The sequence below is a fragment of the Harpia harpyja genome, chromosome Z (genome assembly GCF_026419915.1).
Source record: "Harpia harpyja isolate bHarHar1 chromosome Z, bHarHar1 primary haplotype, whole genome shotgun sequence".
NCBI lineage: Eukaryota > Metazoa > Chordata > Aves > Accipitriformes > Accipitridae > Harpia > Harpia harpyja.
Window position 1 is genome coordinate 63,420,099 of NC_068969.1, and position 20,715 is coordinate 63,440,813.

The 20,715-nt window shown below is 40.9% G+C and overlaps 1 protein-coding gene across 3 annotated transcripts in view; it reads left to right on the forward strand.

Annotated features, from left to right (window-relative positions):
- ZNF462 (zinc finger protein 462) overlaps positions 1 to 19,527 on the forward strand; it is a 55,048-nt gene extending 35,521 nt beyond the window's left edge. For all 3 annotated transcript variants that reach the window (XM_052776452.1, XM_052776454.1, XM_052776453.1), the window contains 5 exons: positions 2,083 to 2,219; positions 7,736 to 7,959; positions 10,349 to 10,481; positions 15,467 to 15,581; positions 16,827 to 19,527. In XM_052776452.1, the coding sequence (XP_052632412.1) occupies positions 2,083 to 2,219; positions 7,736 to 7,959; positions 10,349 to 10,481; positions 15,467 to 15,581; positions 16,827 to 17,028 (811 nt within the window). In that variant the 3' untranslated portion in view covers positions 17,029 to 19,527. The remainder of the gene's footprint in view (positions 1 to 2,082; positions 2,220 to 7,735; positions 7,960 to 10,348; positions 10,482 to 15,466; positions 15,582 to 16,826) is intronic.
- Positions 19,528 to 20,715: the final 1,188 nt, after the last annotated feature.

Sequence of the window (20,715 nt, forward strand, 5' to 3'; positions counted from 1 at the left end):
CTGACCCTCTCCTTACTTCTCCAGGAATCGAAAACTCTTACCATTTCATGATCACTGTGCCCAATATGGCCTCCAACCATCACATCACCCACAAGTCCTTCTGTTCACGAACAACAGGTCCAGTGGGGCGGCAATTTACTTGCTGGAGGAAATGGTACAGGTAGTAATTCCTCCTTGGCTTAGGCAATTAGAGGGCTATCCTTATCCTCAGGTGTGCAAATCTTCTCTACAAAAATAAGGTAATTTTCTGGTGCAATCGATATGAAGCATGGAACAATCAAGTGTCCTCCAGAGACAGGAGAATTTATATCACCTTTCTGAAAAAAACCTCTCTCATGTAATTTTATTTCTCCCACCATCTATCTAGCTGAAACGCAAAGCATTCTCTAGTATATCTGACAGCATATAGAGACATTTCAGAAATCCAATTAGATGTGCAAAATTTAAAAACTCGGTGCTGTGTGTGTTCGTGTGTGTGTTTTTAGCTGCTGTTCCGTAAGGAAAATAAAGGCCTGTGCACCTATGCTGTTCATCATTTCTTCCTGATATGCTGGACCCTCGAGCATAACACCCTCAGCTGAATTTGAGGTCTCAGACTTGTTAAGTTCTTAGGAGACTGGTCACAGTAAGCAGTATGACTGGGTAAAGGGGAGGGGTTCTGTTGAAGAAAATGTTGAGCACAAACCTGAGAGAGTCCAAACAAGAGCAACCTCTAGTTTCATGCCTCTAGCCTCTGTTGCTTCAGCCCCTTGCTGCCTCTATGGTAAAATTTGCTGCTTGTGCTTTATATCCTGATTGCTGTCTGTCTTAAAGATTACCAGCAATTGTCAGGTCTGTTCATTCTGTTTGTGTCTTGCGAGTGCCATTTTCTTCTACCTGAAATGAAATGAAATCATCTTAAATCAAGCAACATTTACACACGTTCATAGTTGCATAAGGGAGTAGCGGTGTCATGTGGTGTCTCAAACATTCAGGGTTTAAGTCTTGCTTCTTTTAGAAACACAGCATGTTTTTTGTCTTTAAAAAAAGGGGGGAGGGGGCAAAAAAACCACATACCAATCCCCTCTTCAACTTACCATAGAAGCTTAAATGCATGAAAGCACTCACTGAACTTGATAGAAATACACCTGTAGAATTCAGTGATCACTGAACTGGGCCCAAAGCCAGTTGTGTTAGGAAATTGCTTTGTGTCAAGCTAACAGTCTTGAAGAACTTCAAAGAGACTTCTAACTCTAGTTCAATGTGGCAAGCTCCTTAGCTTTTGCAAGCTTTACCACTGCTTTAGGAAAAAATGACCAAGTGCCCCAAGTTTACAGACACCTCTTATTTCAGTAGTTGAGCTTGTGGTTAAATTGGTGTACAGTTAATTTCCTCTGTGTGCATGTCTCTTGCAACTTTTAAGTATGCAGCCAATGTAATGCCAGCAAGAAATTTTTTGTTCAAAAGTACTGTGGAGTATTCATTCATTCCTCCACATTAATAACTAGAGTATTCTTAATCTTGGGTTTTCAGATCCTTATAGCTGATGCTTTAAAATTTAACTACTCAGTGCCAAACTCACTGTGAACGCAAGTCTGGTTTGTATCCCAAATCTAAAGATTTTAGCTGGTTTTGGGCTTGTCCTACAAAGACAGAGGTGGTTAAGGATGTTATCTGCCTCCAGAAATAAGTCTGTCCTCACCTCTGCAAGTGCAGAACAGTAGATATTGTTCAACTTGCTAAAAATTTAATCTTTGCCAGAGAAGGTACACTGAATATTTCATCCTGAAGACAAATAATGACCATGAATGATGGGAATTCTTTTGCTATCTTAACTATAGCAATGTGACTATAGAGCAACCCGTGCAAAAGAATATCTTGTCAGAGTGAATGTTTGTTACTTGAGGATACAAGCCTGCAAATACCTCTGCTCATGTGTTACTCATGTGAGTAGCCCCGCTGAAATGCCATGTGGCACTGTGAAGACAAGACTGAGTGGTATCTGTACCATTTTACACAACACGTCCCTTATAGAGCTGTGACACTTCATCGTTCCCTGCACACCTCTTCTGACTGCTTCCATCTCTCCCTCCTGTTTCACAGATCTGCTTTTACTATGCACGTGGAAGCTGGGCATTCGGCAGTTCCTGAGGAAGGACCCAAAGACCTTCGCTGTCCTCTTTGCCTATATCATACCAAATATAAACGCAACATGATTGACCATATAGTTCTGCACAGAGGTAACAATATCGCCGTATGTGTCTGTATCTGATGAGGGGAATGCTGAACAACGCCCTTGTCTTTCAGACTGGTTTCATTAAGTTTTCCCCTCTGTACATCATTAAATTTTCCCCTCTGTACATGAGGACAAGTACGTTAAATAAGTCATCAGCCCTTGAGTATCTTTTGTTTCATTTCTAAATGATGCATCTTATTTATCTCCTGTAAAATTCAAAGTTAGCCAGTGCTGAAACAGGGCAGATTTAAAATTGTTTTTAAGCTTTTTCTCTAGAGAGGTTAACAGTCATCAAACACCTGTTTAGCAAGAGGCCCTAATTTACAGCTCTGATCTAGGCCACAGTTGTTTCCTGCTTATGTGCTTGTTATCATAAAGGCCTTACTATCATAAACTCTGTGACAAGGTATATCAACTAATCAGAGGCCCCAAAATATCTCTTGATTACTTGCTTGATTTTTTTCTCTTCAGCATTCTTAGGATCAAAATAAGAATTATAAAATTTTTGGTTTTCTTTAAGACTCCTTTTCTATCTCCACCTCTCCCTTCTTTAAAGCCAGCTAAAAGCGGGATTAGGGATTTCTATATTCTATTAACTGCAGGCTTGCTAGCTCAGAAGAGACAGCTGTTTGGGCTCTCTGGGCTGGGATTCTTGCCCGTAGCTATCACACTTGATGCTTGTAGATGGTCTGTTGGCTGCTGAAATCTAAAGCCATGTGTTGGGATGGCACTCTGCCTGTTTGCAGGTTGGGCCGAGTTTCACAGTAGGGTATTGGTGGTGAGCAAACACAAGTTTTGCGTGCCATCTTTTTCCTGGAGGAGATCCTGGTGTGACAAGCGCTATCGTAATGCCTTGTAACATACCACTTTTCAGTGTTGGTAGCTTAAACCAACTTGTACCAAAGCAGTGAGGCTGGCAGAGTTCGTACAAACTTCTATCTGCTAGCAGGGCTATTCAGAGGGAGCATCTGGGAAAAATGACCTGCCATGATTCAGAAAGCACATTACAAAGCTGCCTTATTTGGTTGTAAGGCTTTTGTAGATGCTTTAGCTTTTACTTCCTGTCTTTGAAGGTGTTGCTATGTTGGATTTCACCCAGCTTCAGGGCATACTCCAGAATTAGCTCACTGTAGAGGAGAGGAGGGTTTAGTTAACCCCTGTGCAGAGGACTGTGCGGTTCCAAGTGCTGCCGAGGTGTGCTTTGTTTTGCGGTTGTGCCAGGGCTCCAGTGGACACTGCCAGACCTTTACAATACATACATACAGGCTGAGGGAGAACTGGATGGGCTTAGTTAGGGTATTTTCCATTATGCATAGACTTGACACTGGGAATGTCCAGTTGCTGAAGTAGAAGAGCACTTCAAGAGCTCAAGGAGCTGTACTGCCTGTACAGCATTGGAAGGAGGTGGTTACCTCCTGAGTGACACTGTGGGTCTGTTCTTTTGCAGAGCTGTTGCTTCAGTTGCACAAACCAACCTTGAGCCTTTGTGCTGCTGAAACAAAGCTGATAGCAAAGGACATAACGGTATACCCACTAAAGCGTTGGGAGAGGTAAAACAGAGTACAAGAAGTTTTAATGCAAATGGGATTATAGCTGATAAAGAATCTCAGAGGCCACTGAGGAATGGACAAGGGTTTTCTCTGGTGTCAAGCATCCAGGCAGTAAAGGAAGTAGGGTCCTTCCTTAAAGTTCTTCCTGGTGCATATATCTAGCTAAAAAAGCCCTTTACTGTTGTGTTTAATTGTGTGGCAGGCGAAGCAGACAATTAGATTTAACATGCACTGAAAGAGAGACTAAGGGATGGTGAATGTAGTCTGAGATAAATAGCCTTCCTCTTTTATAGCCATTGCATTGGTAAAACAAGGGCATAGCCCTGAGCTGTGGTCCAAGAAACTTAGTTTTGAGGTAGATGGAGTGGTGCAGTGTGTAAAATCAAGAGTGAAAGTTTTGATCCATTCATAGTTAATGTTCCTCCTGTGTAAAAAGGCATGTTTACAGATGCATGACTCTTACATTACTTCTAAGTTGCTGCACCCCTAATCCTTGATGAAACAGCACGTGCTTGAAATGGAGAGTATATGCCTCTTAATGAATGGCTATGGAAGCCGTGTTTTACAGGGCTAAAGCATTATCAGCTAGAAGCCTGAATGCCTAGTGAGAAAAAATTAAGCAAGGAATTTGCTTGCCATTAAGAATGAGGGCAAACAGAAAGCTTCCAAGAGCCTTCTTCCATGTATCACCTATTCCTCATCCGTGTAAAAGCAGTTCACCATCCCTTCTGTGGGTACAGATGGAGCACAGACTCATTACAGGTGGCCTGTAGCAGGCAACTGACATAGCTAGGGGCAGGTAATGTGAAGAGAGTAAGTCTGGCTCTCGAGTTCTTCCTGACCTTTGTGACAGGTGAGCCTGGGGAGAGGAGATACAGAGGAGACAGTGAATGCTTGCTCTGTGGCCAGCACAGAGGTGCTGGCCTTTAATTTAGTCTGGACAATGCAATTAGTTTTCATTATCCCTTCAGTAGCATTCCCATCACACATTTTGGAACACATTGGTATTTTCCAGGGCTGAATGCAACTTACCAAGATCACTATTGGGTCTACTTTAAAATCCTTGGGGCATTATTTTTTCTTCTTTTACCAATCATTTTATTCTCTTCATGGTACACATAGTGATTTTGTTCTTCCATTTAAGAGAAATCACACACGCTTCTCTTGAATAAGTAGTAACTTTAAGATAAAAAAGTCAAATTTTCAAATTCACCTACCTCCCCAAAAGCTTCATTGCTACATATCCTGATTCCTTGCACGTGGTTGTTTCTGGCATCCCTTGTACACACAGCTTCATTGATACATGCAGAACCTTGTGCTGTGCTTGCTTTTGGCTGCTGGAATGCAAATGCTACATGTTCTGTTACTGTAGCTTGGATTTGCAGGCAAAAATGCAGATTTTCAAACACCCAACATGACCAAATAATTGATCTGTGTCTAGATAGTAGAACTAGGTTTTTGTACTTGGTTTTCCTTTAAGGGAAGGAAATAACTTGTATATGCTGTGGTGTGTTGCTGAGTAAAGATTTTTCTTTACAACTAAGGACTGATAGAGTCATGGGTTCTTTTATGCCTCGAGCAAAAAAACATGTCTGCTTTGAGCTACTGTATTGCAAATACCTAGTGCATTAATGGCCTTTCAATTTAATCCCTGATCTGCATTACAATTAGCCTGAATATTTCAGTCTAATGGAAGGATTTGGTTTCTTAAACCAAGATGATGCTTTTTGGTGTTTATTTTATTGTTGTTTCTTAATTACACCTCTTGCTAAGTTCCACAATTCAGGACATCTTTTTGTGAGGCGTATACAGTAGTCTTTGTTTAGACACTGCTGAACTTTGAAGAAGTCTACACATAGATGAAGAAGCTACCTCTTTCAATTTGTCTGTGGGGCTTTATGGTTTGCTTGTCAGTTTGTCAGTTGCCCAGGTATGATAAGTGCATTCTAAATGAGTAATTAAATAAACAGAGCTTTGTAGGGGCAAGCTGGAGATGAGAGCATCACCTTACAAAATAGGAGGTTCTGGATCCAAATAACCCTGCAAGTTCCAGAGTCTTTGCTTGCAGGAAGCTCACTGACATGAATACATCATGTAAAAGTTTTAAATCATCCCCTGGAAGTGAAATCCTTCAGGCTAGAATTGATGTTTATTTTGCTCTTCTCATGTTACTGTGCTGCCTTTGATTTGGGGAGTGTGTGTGTGATTGTGAGATAATAGGGTTTGCTAATGTGAATTAGGGAATGCTGCATTACTCTACACTGGTAGATAAAAAGTTTTATACCATCCCATGTTGGAGCTTTTTTAATCTATGCCAGGTACTAGAGCAAAAGTGAATTTTCAAATATTTTAATTAGTATTTCTCTTTTTGAAAACTTCACTTGACTTTTTCAATTTTGAAACCAGCTGTGTCACTTATTTCAGTGCGTTCAAAAGCACACAGCTACAACCACCTTGTAAAAAGTCTTCTTATGACCCCAGAATCACAGCTTTAAATTCTGTGGTCTCTTAGACCCTATTCTCCCCTCCCCTTTTCCCACCCTGAACAGCCACAACTTGGTGTCTTTATAGCTAGAGAAGTTATTGTTGGTGTAGAAAAATTTACAAGTCCACAGGGGTTTTTTTTAAGGCATGGCTTTGGGAAAAACTGCTGCTTTTTGAAGTAGCCAAAGAGGAAGTTATGAGATAGGATAACTTTTGTGTTCAGGGAGAAGCTGAGCAGGATGCAATATTTTGTTGGGCTGTAAAAAAAGTCTTGTGAGCATTGGTAACATGTGGATTGGCCAAAAGTGAATGAACAGTGGAGCTTTTGCCACCTTCCAGAAACCCTAAGGGAGTTTGTATTTCTGTAGTTGTCTTTGGATGTGATATTACCCTCCTCACTAAAGAAAAACGCCCATTGGCTCAGATCCATATATGGATTGCCACGTCTGGCATTCCCCTAGCCTTCATGTCTACCATCTGAGATTCAGGCATGGTTTTTTCATTTGTTTGTTTTAGTCTGTCATGAGGGATGAACCTGCACGAGGAGAAACAAACTCCTCCTTTAATTTGCAGTCCATAAGGAGTAACAATACTAAATTTCAGTGTTCTAGTTCAAAAGGCCAGTTGAGTAACAAAAGCTCATAATGAGGATCTTCTGGTCACCCTCAGCTGAAGGATCAAATTTGGGGTTTCCCTTGTGTGCACAGCTCGGGGAACCACAGTGGATGAGTGTTACACACATTGGATTCTGGCTCTGTCAAATTACTGAAATTAATTGCTGTTCTGTTAAATGTCAGTGCTTTGTTTGAGAAGTGGAGAGTTTAAAAACTCAGCAAGAGCATTTTCAGTACATCATGTGTGCATTCTGAATCTGAGCTTTCTGAAAGCTGTGGGTGTGCTGGGAAGTTTCTGCCCCTGGCTGAACTGCACAGCCCCTTCCAGGGAAAGGTGCTGCCTTGCTTACCCTCTCAGTCCCCAGAGAGTAGCTTTAGATGTGATGGTGAGGATACCAGCTACAATTTTTATAGAGCCAGCAGGGTGATGCATTGGGAAGCACCCTGCAGCTTCCCTGTTTATTACATTTCTAGCAGCAGTTCCTGGCTGTTGTCAAGTACTGAATGAAAATGGACTTCCGGTCTGGCTGATTTATGGTTGCTTTTGTATTCCCAGGCTCTGCTACTCTGACTCACAGATGGAGTTTTATTTGTCCCCAAACCTCCATTCCCATCCTCTTCACCCAATAAGCAGTTACATTTTTGAGGACACCTGCATTTGTAGCCTTGGAGGAATAACCCTGTCATTGGACGAAGAATTGTTGTCTTGTGGTTTTTGTGTTGGTCCAGCTTAGCTCCCATTCCTTTATAGATGGACTGCCTACCCATATAACAGACCCTATTCCCTGTGTGGGTGGTAGTGCCCAAACTGTTGGCATGTGGGACTGATATTTCATAAAATTTGTTAAGTGAATGTTGTCCTGTCCCTACAGAAGAGCGGGTCGTTCCCATTGAAGTCTGCCGTTCCAAACTGTCAAAGTACTTGCAGGGAGTTGTTTTCCGCTGTGATAAGTGTACCTTTACCTGCTCCAGTGATGAGAGCTTGCAGCAGCACATAGAGAAGCACAATGAACTGAAACCTTACAAATGCCAACTCTGCTACTATGAGACCAAACACACAGAGGAGCTGGACGCTCACCTTCGAGATGAGCACAAGGTAACATCCAAACAGTTTTAATCTGTAGCAATCTACTCTTTGCAAATGCTGTATTAGTTTACTTGCATGTCAACTCTGAGTAGCCAACTTGCTGTTGGATTTTTTTCTCTCCCTCCCCAAATCTTGGAAACTAATCCCTTGTTGGGCTTCAATTCCATTGTTTTCTATTATTTCTTTTTTTCTTTAGAAACTCAAAATTGACGGTTTCTAAAGCTGTTCAGATTGATCAGAATTGGCAGACTGTTGTATGCAGAGTATGATTATCTGGAAGAGGCACTTTATGCTAGGTTTATTTAAAGAGAGAAAAAAAAGGGTTGTGAATCAATATCAGGGCTGTGTGATTCAGCCCCTCTAAAAGACAGGAGATTCCAAACATAAGATTGCTCTGGCAACTTCAGCAGCGTGACATGCCATGCATTTTTTAATAACAAAGAGGGCAATACATCGCCTTTTACATTTAACAAGGGAAAGATAAACAGCAAGTATAACCAGGTCCTAAGTTAAGATTGCTTTGGAGTTTTTGTGGAGTGCCTGAGTGCAGACCTGATCCAGTCTTTGAGAAGTCATTAGAGGCTTTCCACAGACTGTTAGCTTTGAATTTCTGCAACTGTGAGCTGTGTAGCTGAGAGACACTTAAGTTCTAGAACTGAGATGTGTTTTGGAGTATTTCTTAGAGTGCTTCCTTGTCACATTTCCAGGGCACGCAGCTATATGCCTCCACCTGTTGGAGCTGAGCTGCCCAGGTCCCTGCTAAAAACTCACTCCTACTTCATTGACTGAATGACACTTCCCTTACAGCCAAATACATTTATGCTGACAGCAGCAGCAGTCCCAGCAAAACTTTTCATGCTTAAAAAATATTTGGCTGTCTTATAAAAACAAACTCTGTAAACTTATGTTGGCCTGCTATGCTTATCTGCCCTCTTTATTACTTCTGGAAAATCTTCTGCATTTCTCATGGTACATGAGATGCTCCACGTCTCCTAGTCACCACAGCTAGGCACCTGGCATATCCAGGAGGCACTAGTTCTCATTCTTTAGACACAGTGCATCAGGCTGGGAAGATGATTCCCTTAGCTCTCCCTTCCAATCTGGACCTGCAGTGACAGTGCCAGTAGTTTAGGGTATCTTTTCCCCATTTCTCTTTGGTAATTTATATCTCTCTAATTTGTGTCCAAGTTCTGGGCTCAGATACCCAACTGATACATTGCACCTTAAAGAGTTCCTGTGCATGAGCTGCATTGAATTAAGAGCCTTGCATGTGGTCTTGTTTGTTTAAATCTCAGTGGGTAACGTGTTAAGTCAGAGAACCTCATCACAGCTGTCTGTACAGAGTAGTGCTAGGAATCTGCACACCACTGCATTTAGGATAGTTTGCTATTTGAAGGTATACTACAGTCTAATTCACATGCTCCTTAGGTTTATTCACATTCCCTTTCCCACAGAGGGATAAAAAATAGTTAGTGGGTGTTGATATTTCATTCAGCATCTTGCAGGAGGTGTTGTACTGCGCTCATTCCTCCATCTCCATCCTGTCTGCCTCTGTGGCTGAGTGCCTGTGCTGCTGGAGGGCTGTCTCTTTGCATGAAAGATGAATCCAAAATCCTTCCCTGCAGTAATCAATGAGCTCAGAGGGCGCTTCTCATCCAACAAATACTAGCCCTAGTGTCATGCTCCATGCTCTGCCTCTGCTGTAAATCTGGAGTGCTCCTCTGCTGTTTCTGTTGGATGTGGTGGAGTTCCTGAATTCCATGCCCTAAGCTGCTCCTTTCATACTGCTGCTGTGAGCTGTTAAGTAGCTGGTGCATTTCACCCTAGGGTTAGCTGAATTTGACTGCTGGGTGAAGTGTTCCCATTATAGTCTGTGTATCAGTTTGCAAAGCACTTTGCAGCCCTTCATAATGAAAATTAATCTGTTATTAATGAGTGAAAGTGTATGTGGCACACAGCAGCCGTGTGCTTAGTAAAAGACCCATCCTTTCATGAATGAAGCTGAATGAACCAGTCACAAAGAATTTTCCTTCAATGTGGACGTGCAATAGCAGTGTTTGATCACAGCCATTGAATGGTCCCATAAAAAGAGGATACAACTTAAAGCGTTTTGCATTTCTTGGATATTTTTTTTTAACACATCAAAACCAGGAAGAAACGAGAGGGGTTTACTGAATGTCATTAATTTTTGAAAACCAAAAATGAGAAATGCAAAATAAACAGCAAAAGAAGAATCACTATCATTGAAAAGAAATGTGTGTTAATTTGATTAGGTGACTGCATGTCACGTCTAGCTGAGCAGGCGTTGGGGTGTACTCGATTTTGTTCTGCATATGTGATGATTTTTCTGATTAGCTACTGATTGTGCTGATTGCTGACAAAAGTGTTTCTTTCAAAGGTGAGTCGTAATTTTGAGCTGGTTGGACGGGTTAACTTGGACCAGTTGGAACAAATGAAGGGGAAAACAGAGAGTTCCAGCAGTGATGAAGAAGAAAAAGAAGAAGAGTTAAGCCCCAAGATTGAAGAGAGAGGTCAGTGCAGCCCTTTTTTCTTTTCTTTTTTTTTTTGGCACTGCAACATGCCCTACCAGTCCCACCAAGCAAGGTCAGCTGTTGACTCTATAGCACATTCCTGTAGAGCCATACAGGCATGCCAGCAGGAGCAGAATGGGGCTTTTGTGAAGACACTGATGCTCCTGGGAAATCTTGTGTTTCTAATCCTTATTACAAGTTTTCTGTCTGTTTGGAAAATACGTACTATGAGAAAACACAGATCGCATCTGTGACTTCTCTGCCCATGCAGATAACATCTATAAGGGCTTGGAAAACTACATAAGTGGAGTATTTTAGTGGTCTGTCAGATTTTCTGTTTTGGTAACTAATTTTCAGCTTTTCACTTGGCATTGTTCAAGCAAGGGATGAAGGGGTCTGTTTTTAACTGTGTCCAGCATTCCTTGTCAGTGTCAGTCCTGTTGCAGTTGCTGCAGTTGGCAGCTCTGGAGCCAGGGTAGGTCCATGCCCCACCTGTGCTATTGTGTATTTAAATATCTGCCTAAATTCATATTTAAGACTAGTCCCACTGACTTCAGCAAGGCTAGGCCATGTGCTTGCTCATGCTTTTGGTTTGGTTGAAGTTAGATCAGCAGGGAAAAAGTAAGATCTCTGTAAATTGAACTAAAGGTTTCTTGTCCTTCCCTTCCAAGAACCTTCCCCCATGAAAATCAGGTTATTGCAGTATCTGGTGTAAACTGTGTGTTGTCTAGTCTGCTCTCGTGCACAGTTCATCAGTCAAATGCAGTATGTTCACAACTCTAACATCCTTAGGCCTGTGATGTCTGAATGTCAGGTTGCTGGGGTCACCCACCCTCTTGATGCTGATGACCGCAGTTAGCCAAGTTCTATGTACTTTAACTAAAGGTACACCAGCATGTTTACCTTTTTCCTCCTGAATTTTAAGCTTTCAAACTCACTCAGGAGTGAGTTCACAAAAGAAAACATGTCTCCCTACATATTTTCAGACGTTGAAAAATTCCAATTGGGTTCACAGGTTCTTTACAGAACAGGAGGGGCTCAGATCATGCTTTTACCTTTTCATAGCAAGACCCCAGTGTCTTGGCTTTTGTTTAGTGTCCCTGCAGCATAAATTCAGTCTGCGCTTATCACCAGCACTTCACTTCAAGTGTGGTTAGTGATAGCTTTTATTTAAATGAGAAAGGAAGCGAGTTGGATAGGAAACCATTTATGTTTTAATGAAAAATATCCTTCACAAGAGCAGCAGAAAAATCAGAGGATGACCTAAAGGGATGTTTGTTTTATGTGCATTTCAGAGTTCAACATTAGTAACTCATGTGCAAACATGCTTGGGTGTCTGTTTGGGGACAGCTTCGACCCTCAGAGCTTCATGGCTGGACCAATGATTGTGTAATGATTTGACTAAAGGAGCAGCTCACCTTAGCTGCAGATGTAGCAGGCTGATTAATATTTTGTATAGACCCACAGCTAGCAGGGGATGAAGAGTCATGCTGTCCTTGTGAGGATTACCTTAGCATTACATACAAACACAGGTGCTGAAGTGACCTTGCAAGCCATGGCATCTAGACCAAGGAGAAGAAGGTGCTATCTGCCAAGCTTACAAATCCCTGTAAATGCACCATGGGGAGGGGGACAGCCCAAGGTGAAGTTCATTGTTTAAATTGGCTTTAGGTTACACTGTGAAAATGTAAAAATACCACCTTCTATGCTGGAGATCTAAATTTGCAGGGATAATAGATAAGTGTTATCCCCATGTTTCATGTGATCAATAGTTAAGCAAGGGATAGTATCTTCATAATTCTAATTTTTATTTTGTACTTTTTTCACCTTATCTGTGTTTTTTAAATCTGTGACTGGCTAAAATGATTTCTGGGCGCTTGTTCAGTTGACCAGTCTAAAAAAATCATGCATATTTTCAAGTTTGCTTTGCAGTTATTCTTTCCTGATTGGCCTGTAGGGTCAATGTTTCACCATTGTTATTTCTTCTTTTTAATCTGTTACCATTTGTAATATATTATAGTAAAATAGGTAGAAAATGCAGAAAACCATTATGCCTAGTATAGCAAGGGTATTTAGAAAAGATCCAGTTGTATTGATTATATTTTTCTCAACAAGTTGTGGATTACCACTATAAGGTGCAAGATGCAAGGTACGCTTTTGGAAAATGTCCCGGTGAGACAGGAACTGAAGGCATGGTTGGATGCTGAGTTGCATGCTGACATCTCCCTATGGATTTTCAGAAGACAGTTCTAACACAGAAATGGTTTGCCCTGTTAGCAGAGGACCAGACCTATGGTTTTAAATAGCCTGTCACAGTGTCTAATGCTGTCACAGCTTTCAAACCACATCAGACTGTGTAATCCTGTATGCCACTCGGGTGCTTTTGACAATTCTAGCCTTTGTGGTGTTAGCAGGAAGTGGGATTTGCTGAGAGTGCCTCTGTGTGCTCCAAGTATCTGGAATCAAATGCTGTCTGAACCCTCTGAAGTCTGTGACTTTGGCAGAATCAGGATTTCTTTCCGTGAGTCAAACAGCTGCCTACATTCGCCACTTTGAGTTCTGGCTGGTATGTGCAGTACTGCAGGTTCAAACAGTGTGTTGTTTCTCCAAATGGGCGGTTGGATAGTGGACCAAAGAAGGACTATTGCCCGTGTGAACAGGCAGAGCTGAGCAGCAGAGTTCAGCAGAGCTGAACTGCTATCTTGGATGGGAGAGGAAGGGAGTCATTGGCTGCTGGTAAAGGACGGTAGAAAATATATTGACCTGGGAGGAAGAAGATGAGGGAGAGAAAAGAGGGTCTCTGGCATACACCGTGGAAAGAACAGCTCCCCCTTGTAGGCCCTGCATCCCAGAGGGACTGCCTGTCTTTACTGATCTTTATGTCTTGGTTTTAGCAGAAGTTGGAATCAAGAGGTGTTTTTCCACAGCAGACAAAAATAAATGTCCATGAGTGCTTGTATGTGTGATGCAGGAAAACCGCAAAGAGGTCAGGTGTCTGTGCAGTCTGTTACTTCTCTTCTGCAGGTCTCAGAGAAGGGCAGCTTCTGATACTGCTCCAGAGAAGCCATCCAAATTCACAGCCCTAGGAACAAAACTGATCGTGCGGTAGGGTGAACACGATAGTGTGTTCTGAAGAGGTGATGGATTGACTAGACTAGCACTTGCTAATCTTAATGGGAGTTGCAAGTATAAATCATGGACTAGTTTGGGTTGGAAGGGACCTTTAAAGATCATACAGTCCAACCCCCCTGCCATGGGCAGAGACATCTTTCACTAAATCATGTTGCTTCAAGACCCATCCAACCTGATCTTGAACACTTCTAATGATGGGGCATCCACACCTTCCCTGGGCAATCCGTTCCAGTGTCTCAACACCCTCATCTTAAAAAATTTCTTCCTTATGTCCAATCTAAACCTACCCTCTTTTAGTTTAAAACCATTACCCCTTGTCCTGTCACTCCAGGCCCTTGGTAAAAAGTCTCTCCCCATCTTTCTCAGAAGCCCCCTTTAAGAATTGAAATGCTGCAACAAGGTCTCCCCAGAGCCTTCTCCTCTCCAGGCTGAACCACCCTAACTCCTCCCTATTTAAGCAAAACAGCCTCTATGTTGCATATCTCCTCTCTGCAGAGGCCCAGAATAAACTTCCTATTGTGTACTATACAGTAGGTATGTTCTTGTACAGAACAGCAGCATTTGCCTCTAAAACTTTTACCTTCCATAAATATTTGTCCCTGTACCATAACTAGTCTGTGTGTTGCAGTGTGTTTATAGATTTGTACCACACATAAGGTATTAAAATCCAAATGTAAACTGAACTAATGGCATTGACTTACTTTCTGGTGTTCCTCTTGACACAGCACCTTGCTTTGTGATATTTAACCACATAATAAATCACTGACAGTAAGAAATACAAAGTGGTTTTTTTTCTTTCAGGGATAAGAGGCAAAAACTTATGTTAAGAACCATTCCATATAGAACTTTAGTAAAGGCTAGTGAGAAGTGTGTCACAAAAATACATTTACAGGACTTACATATGGATGATAGAGAATGTGTGGGCAATTTTAAGTTCATAGGCTGATCTTGAACAGAGTAAATCTGAGAGTGAAGAAATCAAGCAAGCAGAGATCAGAACCAAAATGAAGCAAAATCCCTTTTCTTTTATGTAGTTTGGGAGGAGTCAGAAAGACATTCTGTTGATTTCTTGCTTAAGATAATCCCTGCTAAGGAATTAATGTTCTGAGCAGATGGTGCTGTCTCATTTCCAGCAAAAGAATCAAGTGAGATAGTCCATGCAATTATTTTTAATGGCTTATGTGGTGATCTTCTTAATTTGTGAGAAAATGTTTCATCTTTTGTTAAAGCTGGCTGTGTTCACATGGAGCTTGGCTTTCAGAAATACCGATCCCTGAGCTGCCAGTGAATTCTCTTGTATTACTAGGTGCTTGACACTTCTGCAAATGAGGTCCCAATGTATAAAAGATTAGGATGAGATGAAACACCTATGCAGTTAAGATGCAGGACTTAACCCACAAGCCTTCATGATGAAGGGATATCTAATTATTATGAGGATCACATTAAATATACGAAGTCTTTGTTTCCTAAAATTTGTACTACGAATTAAAGAATTATAGATGGGCTTTAGTGGGTTTTTTATTTTGCTTTCAAGCCATTTCAGCCCTAAACTTCTCAGTTTTGGTTTTGAATTAAAACTCCACAGTCTCTTCGTTTGTTGAAATAGAGGAACAGGGAGTAGTAACTCATTACCCTTATTTGCAGTGATGATTTAAGACTTAGGATGGGATTTGTCGCTTTTAGTGTCAGTTTGCTTTGGGGGAGTTGCATTTTCACAAACACAGGTAATTGATAGGTAAGTCTTTTGCTTCTCAGGGATGAGAAGGTGCAGCAGAGGGGATCAGAGCAGGATCACAGTGGTCCCTTCTTGCCCTGGCACTTCTGAATTCATGGGCTATGCTGTCTTTTTCCAGATCCCATGATGTTTCCTGATAGTGGTGCTCCAGAGAAACGCTTCCCATGCGAGTTCTGTGGCCGATCATTTATGGAAGGCTCTGAGTGGGAGCGACATGTGCTGAGACATGGCATGTAAGTTGGTTTACATTCCTTTGCCAAACAGCCATAGTAACAGTAGATCTCTGTGCGTTCCTTGCACCCCATTCCTTGCCTCTCAAAAAGCCCTGTGATGAAGGCAAACACAGTTCTATGAAGAACAATTCTGTCTCTCACAAGTGTGGATACAGTCATCAGATGTCTCTGCATGGGAAGTCCTGTTCATCCTTTTTAACTCTGCTGCCCAGGGTGGCTGTAGACTGTAGGGTTTAACTGTGATTCTAAAATTTAACATTGTGCCAAGATGAATACCACTTGGCCAGGATTAATTTTATCTAAGCGTACTGTTGATTTTGCCTGCCAGCAGAGCAGCATAAAAATGGCAGAAAATTAGATGGAATGTTCTACAAAGGAACTGGGGTTTTTTTCCCCTTTATTGTTATATCTCTTTTGCATGCTTGCAGCTAAACTTGCATAACAGTGCGAAGAATTATGTGCAGAGAAATGTCAGGACCTTCAAGGGAAGTAAAATCAATCTGAATGAACTCCTCCTAAAATGTGCACAGTGAAGTTCACTAGTTCATCTTCATAGTGAAGATCTTTGCCTTTCTATAGCAGTTTGCACACTGGCATAATACGCATCACAGATAAGATAGGCATCTCTGGAAGAATCATTTTCCTTCTTCTAATGAAGATCTCGCCTGTAGCAGAGATCTCTTTGCTGACCAGAGTTTCTTCAAAGAGTAGATTTCATTCAAGGTTGCTGACATGTGGAAGACATTTAAATACAATATTGTAGGTTAACTGTGATGGGATGAGAAATATTACTTCTTTTACCCTTAATCTTGTCTGCCTAAATACAAGTACTTGAAATGTTGCAACCTATAAAAATTTTTATTGGATCATTAACTCTTTGGGAAAAGTACTCTTTTCCTGTGCCTTTGTTTGGTGCCTTGTAAGTCTTGTTTACAAGGGACTGGGAAAAGGAGAATAAAATTTTAAAAGTCACAATTGTAGTTCTTCCCTCGCATCTTCTATCTGTCCCAGTGTAGAGCAAATAAAGATTTGGTTTCAAAGCTAGAATGTCGTGGGTCCCACTGGTAGGTAAGCTTCATTCCACTGCCTCTCCTTTTGAGCATGAGGTGGCAGTGGTGTGGCTGCTTGCGTCTACCTTTTTAGAAAGTGATCTGTTTTTCTCTCTTGTGTGATACGCACAGATTGGCTTTGCTGTTCTCCATATTGACTGTAAGTGTTTCTGTTTTCTGTTGCTTGGCTTTCCAGGGCACTGAACGAAAGCAAGCACAGGACCAGTGAGGACAGCCAGCCAAAGGAGGATGTAGAAGAAACTGTTAGCACACTGCCAGAAGAAAAAGAAGTCATTGAGAAAATGGTGGTGGACTATTCCCACAACAGTGAAACAGCAGTCAGTGTGGTAGCTGCTGACAAACCTCTCCAAGACAACTCGGAGGCCAAAAACGAATAAGCATTTGGTGTGATTCTAATCAACGTACTTGAACAGTGATGAACGGGGTGGGGTGGGTGGGTGGGGTGGGCAGAAGGAAGAAATAAAGCTGCTTTTAGGACTGAATGATCTATTTTCAAAGCACTGGTACCTGTGTGAGTGTGTGTATATTAAAGTTATTTAAGTGATGGAATAAGTGGCTCCATTACATCACTGCATCTTTTCTTCTGGATCTTGACAATGGGAAGTTATATTCATGTTGGACTAATGAAGCAACTCCCCGTATTCCTACATTACACATCGTGCTTTGCAGTGGAGACTTGGATTGTTTGTGAATGGAAGCATCGTGAGCATGGAAGAAGTGGGGGGGACAACTTTTCAACGCACAAATTTGTGTGCGTTTTTCTAGTTTTAATACATAACGCTTTTCCAGACTGAACGCAACTGCTTTACAAAAGAAAAAAAAAGAGGAAAAAAAAAAAAAAGGAAAACAAAAACAAAACAGAAACTGCTTTGCTTAAAACAGTCACCTGTTTCCTAGTACCTCAATTAACCAAGGGAGATCTCTGCATTTGTCAGTACTACCTGTCATTGTTGTGGTTAAATGTAGAGAGACTGCTGGGCAAGGTGGTGAATGGAGGAAGAAAAAAAGTTTTAAAGAAAGGAAAACAAATTGTGCTTAAAATCCCAGTGTGGGTTTTATTTCTTAAAATACTGTGATTTTTTTAATTATTTTAGTAAAAAAAAAAACAAAAAAAGAGAGAGAGACTTTAATTCCTAGATAACTGTTTGTGAATTGTCATCCTTTATTCCAGGTAAGCTGTTTGTTAGTATTCAGTTATAATTTTAGGATTTGATAGATTTCATGTGACTGATTGTGCGGTTTTGTTTGCCACATGTTTATTTTCTATCAGCCTGAGGTGTTACAAATACAGCACAATTAAGTTTCTCATGTAAAATGAGTTATTTCTTTTCAAGGGGGGGGACAGGGAAAGGAGACTAGATCTTGTGAATAGAACTTTTTGTTGTTGTTAATTTTAAACATATGGAAATAACAAAGAAGTTTTAACTTTTTTTTAAAAAACTAAAGAACCAAACTTACGGCACAGCTATGCAGCTCGCGGGCCAAACACATAGGTCCTCATAACCATTCTGTTGCTTGTCATACTAACATCTATCAGTCTCACACCAGTAACTTTTCCTTAAGATTGGCTGCCTTTTTTTCTTCCGTCTGTGGTGTGCGTGTTTTCTTTTTGTTTTGGTGTGGTGGGAGGGAGGGGTGTCTGTTAACACATCTTTTGCAAGCGGAGGTGAAATAGTTACATACGACATTGAGCCTGGAGAACTACTTTTACTCGATTCCAGATGGAGTTGCTAAGTTTTTCCCCTCCTCCTTAGCTTTTAGCATGAGGGGAGCAGTGTAGAATGAATAGGAACCTGCATACCTAAGTGGCTGATCCTGCACTACTTCTTGGGTGGAAAGCCTACCAAACTCAACAGGACTTTTGCCTGAGCAATGAATACAGGATCTGGTGCCTGTGGTATGTTCTGATTGTGAACAAAAAAAAAAAAAAGAGTTTCTTTCCAAAAAGTAGAAAGTACTTGACTGAAACCTAGTTTTAGAAATGCATGTGTCTTTGTTTGTTTTTTTTGTTTTGGGGGGGATCTGTGGGAGGGGGAGGGGGGAAAATAGGAAGCTGCTGAGGAAACGGTGTCCTAGAGAGCTTCACATAAAATTGATGGCAAAAATGTTGCATTTGTGGAATAAGTGCTACTTGAGAAGCATGGTGTTTTGCTTTTGGGGATTCATCAGTTGTGTGTTAGGGGGATTCTTTTGATTTTTTTGTTGGCTTTTTTTTATTTTGTTTTTTGAAGTAGGGAGGGAACGTCATGGAAAAACACATTGGAGGGACAAGTATAAATACACATTTTGTGTCTGTATTTGTTTTTAATTGGCCTCATTTCAAATGTATTTAAACAGTTCCATACCTGGATTGGGTGTTTGTAATGGCTACCAAAAATGAAAAAGAAAAAAAAAAAAAAGAAATAATGATTGTGACATGCTTTTATCACTACTTTATTTTTCAAATAACATGTAAATATTGTAATCCATTGGATTTTGTTTTGCTAACCTGTTAATAAAAAATATGGGACCATTATCCTTTTAACAAGCCTAGAATGTCATATTTTTTTTCCTTTTTTTCTTTTCCCAAAAATGTATACCTGATATATTGTGGACACACATAGATGCATTATTATGATTCTGTTGACTGTAATGACATAGAATTGAAAATAACATTTTTTTCATTGTTTAATTTATACAGAGGACTTTTTCAGAGTTTGACAGAAGGAAATAATAGCAAAATGCTAACCCATTGGCTTCAGCACTCGGTATTTCCTGATTTTAAAATTACTGCTTACTGATGGGGGATAGGAAGGGGATACTGAACTGTTGCACTGACGGGTTTGTTTTTTTTAAAAAAAAAAACAATGAAAATTAATAAAAACTTTTTAAGAGTGTGTGCTTGTGTGTGTGTAGTTTTGTATTGGCTACTCTGATGATGGGTCTGTAAAAGTTACTGGTTGTGCAACTGGCAGCTCTGGGAGGGAGCAAAGCACCCTTTCCTCCCCTATTTCACTGAGAACTTTGGATTTACAGGTTGGGGGGAGTAACTTCCCCAAGCTTACACAGGTCTAGGGTCTACCACCTCCCCAAAGAATACCTTGAATATCCACCAGCCCAACATCCATTAGAGGTCAAGGGCACACTGCCAAGGTCTGCTGACTCCTGAACACAAACATAGAAATGAAGGAATTTTGCAAGCTGTCTTGAAAGATCAAAATAGATGTAGACAGGCTGGTATTTGGATTAGCAACTCAGTCTCTTTGTGAGTTGGGATACTGTATGCTCCAATATCCAATGACCTACTGGATCCAGCATTGAGGCTGTACTTAAATTAGAGTCGAATATACACCCAGTAAGATGGAGCAGGAGGCATTATTTTTTCCTCTTTCTCCACTGAAAACTTAAAATTATACTTGTGGGGTTGTCTTGGAATCTTTCTTTGCTTAAATATAGATATTTAAATGCACATTCAGAAGATGTCAGGTTTTTTTTTTCTGGGTGTGTTTTGGTCAGATCCTGTTTCCAGTGTAAGTAGCTTTTTGATTGTACTGGAACTGGATCTCAACTGAATGTGTATGATGTTAAACAGTATGGAAGCTTGAATCACCTGATAGCTTTACATTCTTCCACCTTTGTCCCTAGGAGTCAAAATATTTCTCTGTTAAAATACTAATTTCCTGATCCTATGTTTACAGAGGAAAAAAAAGGGGGGAGGGGAGGATGCATTTTAGTCTGTTAGACATTGCCTTTTTTCAGCAGTGTCTGGAAACATTTGTTCATGAGGGAGACCTACAAATAATCTGCATGTTGTATGTTCTAGCCCAGAGGTAACCTGCACTTCGACCAATTTAAAAAGGGAAAGGGTTGCTCAGTGGTACATCACTAACAAGAATTACATAACTGATGTAATGCAAGAATTTGGGATGATTTCTAGAGTATTACAGTGCATTATCCCGTTCACCTCAGTGGCAGGATTGTGTGACTTCGAACCAACACCCTCGATCGTCCCAGTTTTAGGTTTCTGGCTGAATGTGACTGGATCACCTGCCTTGAGATTCCTGTGCTGAATTGAAATATAACAA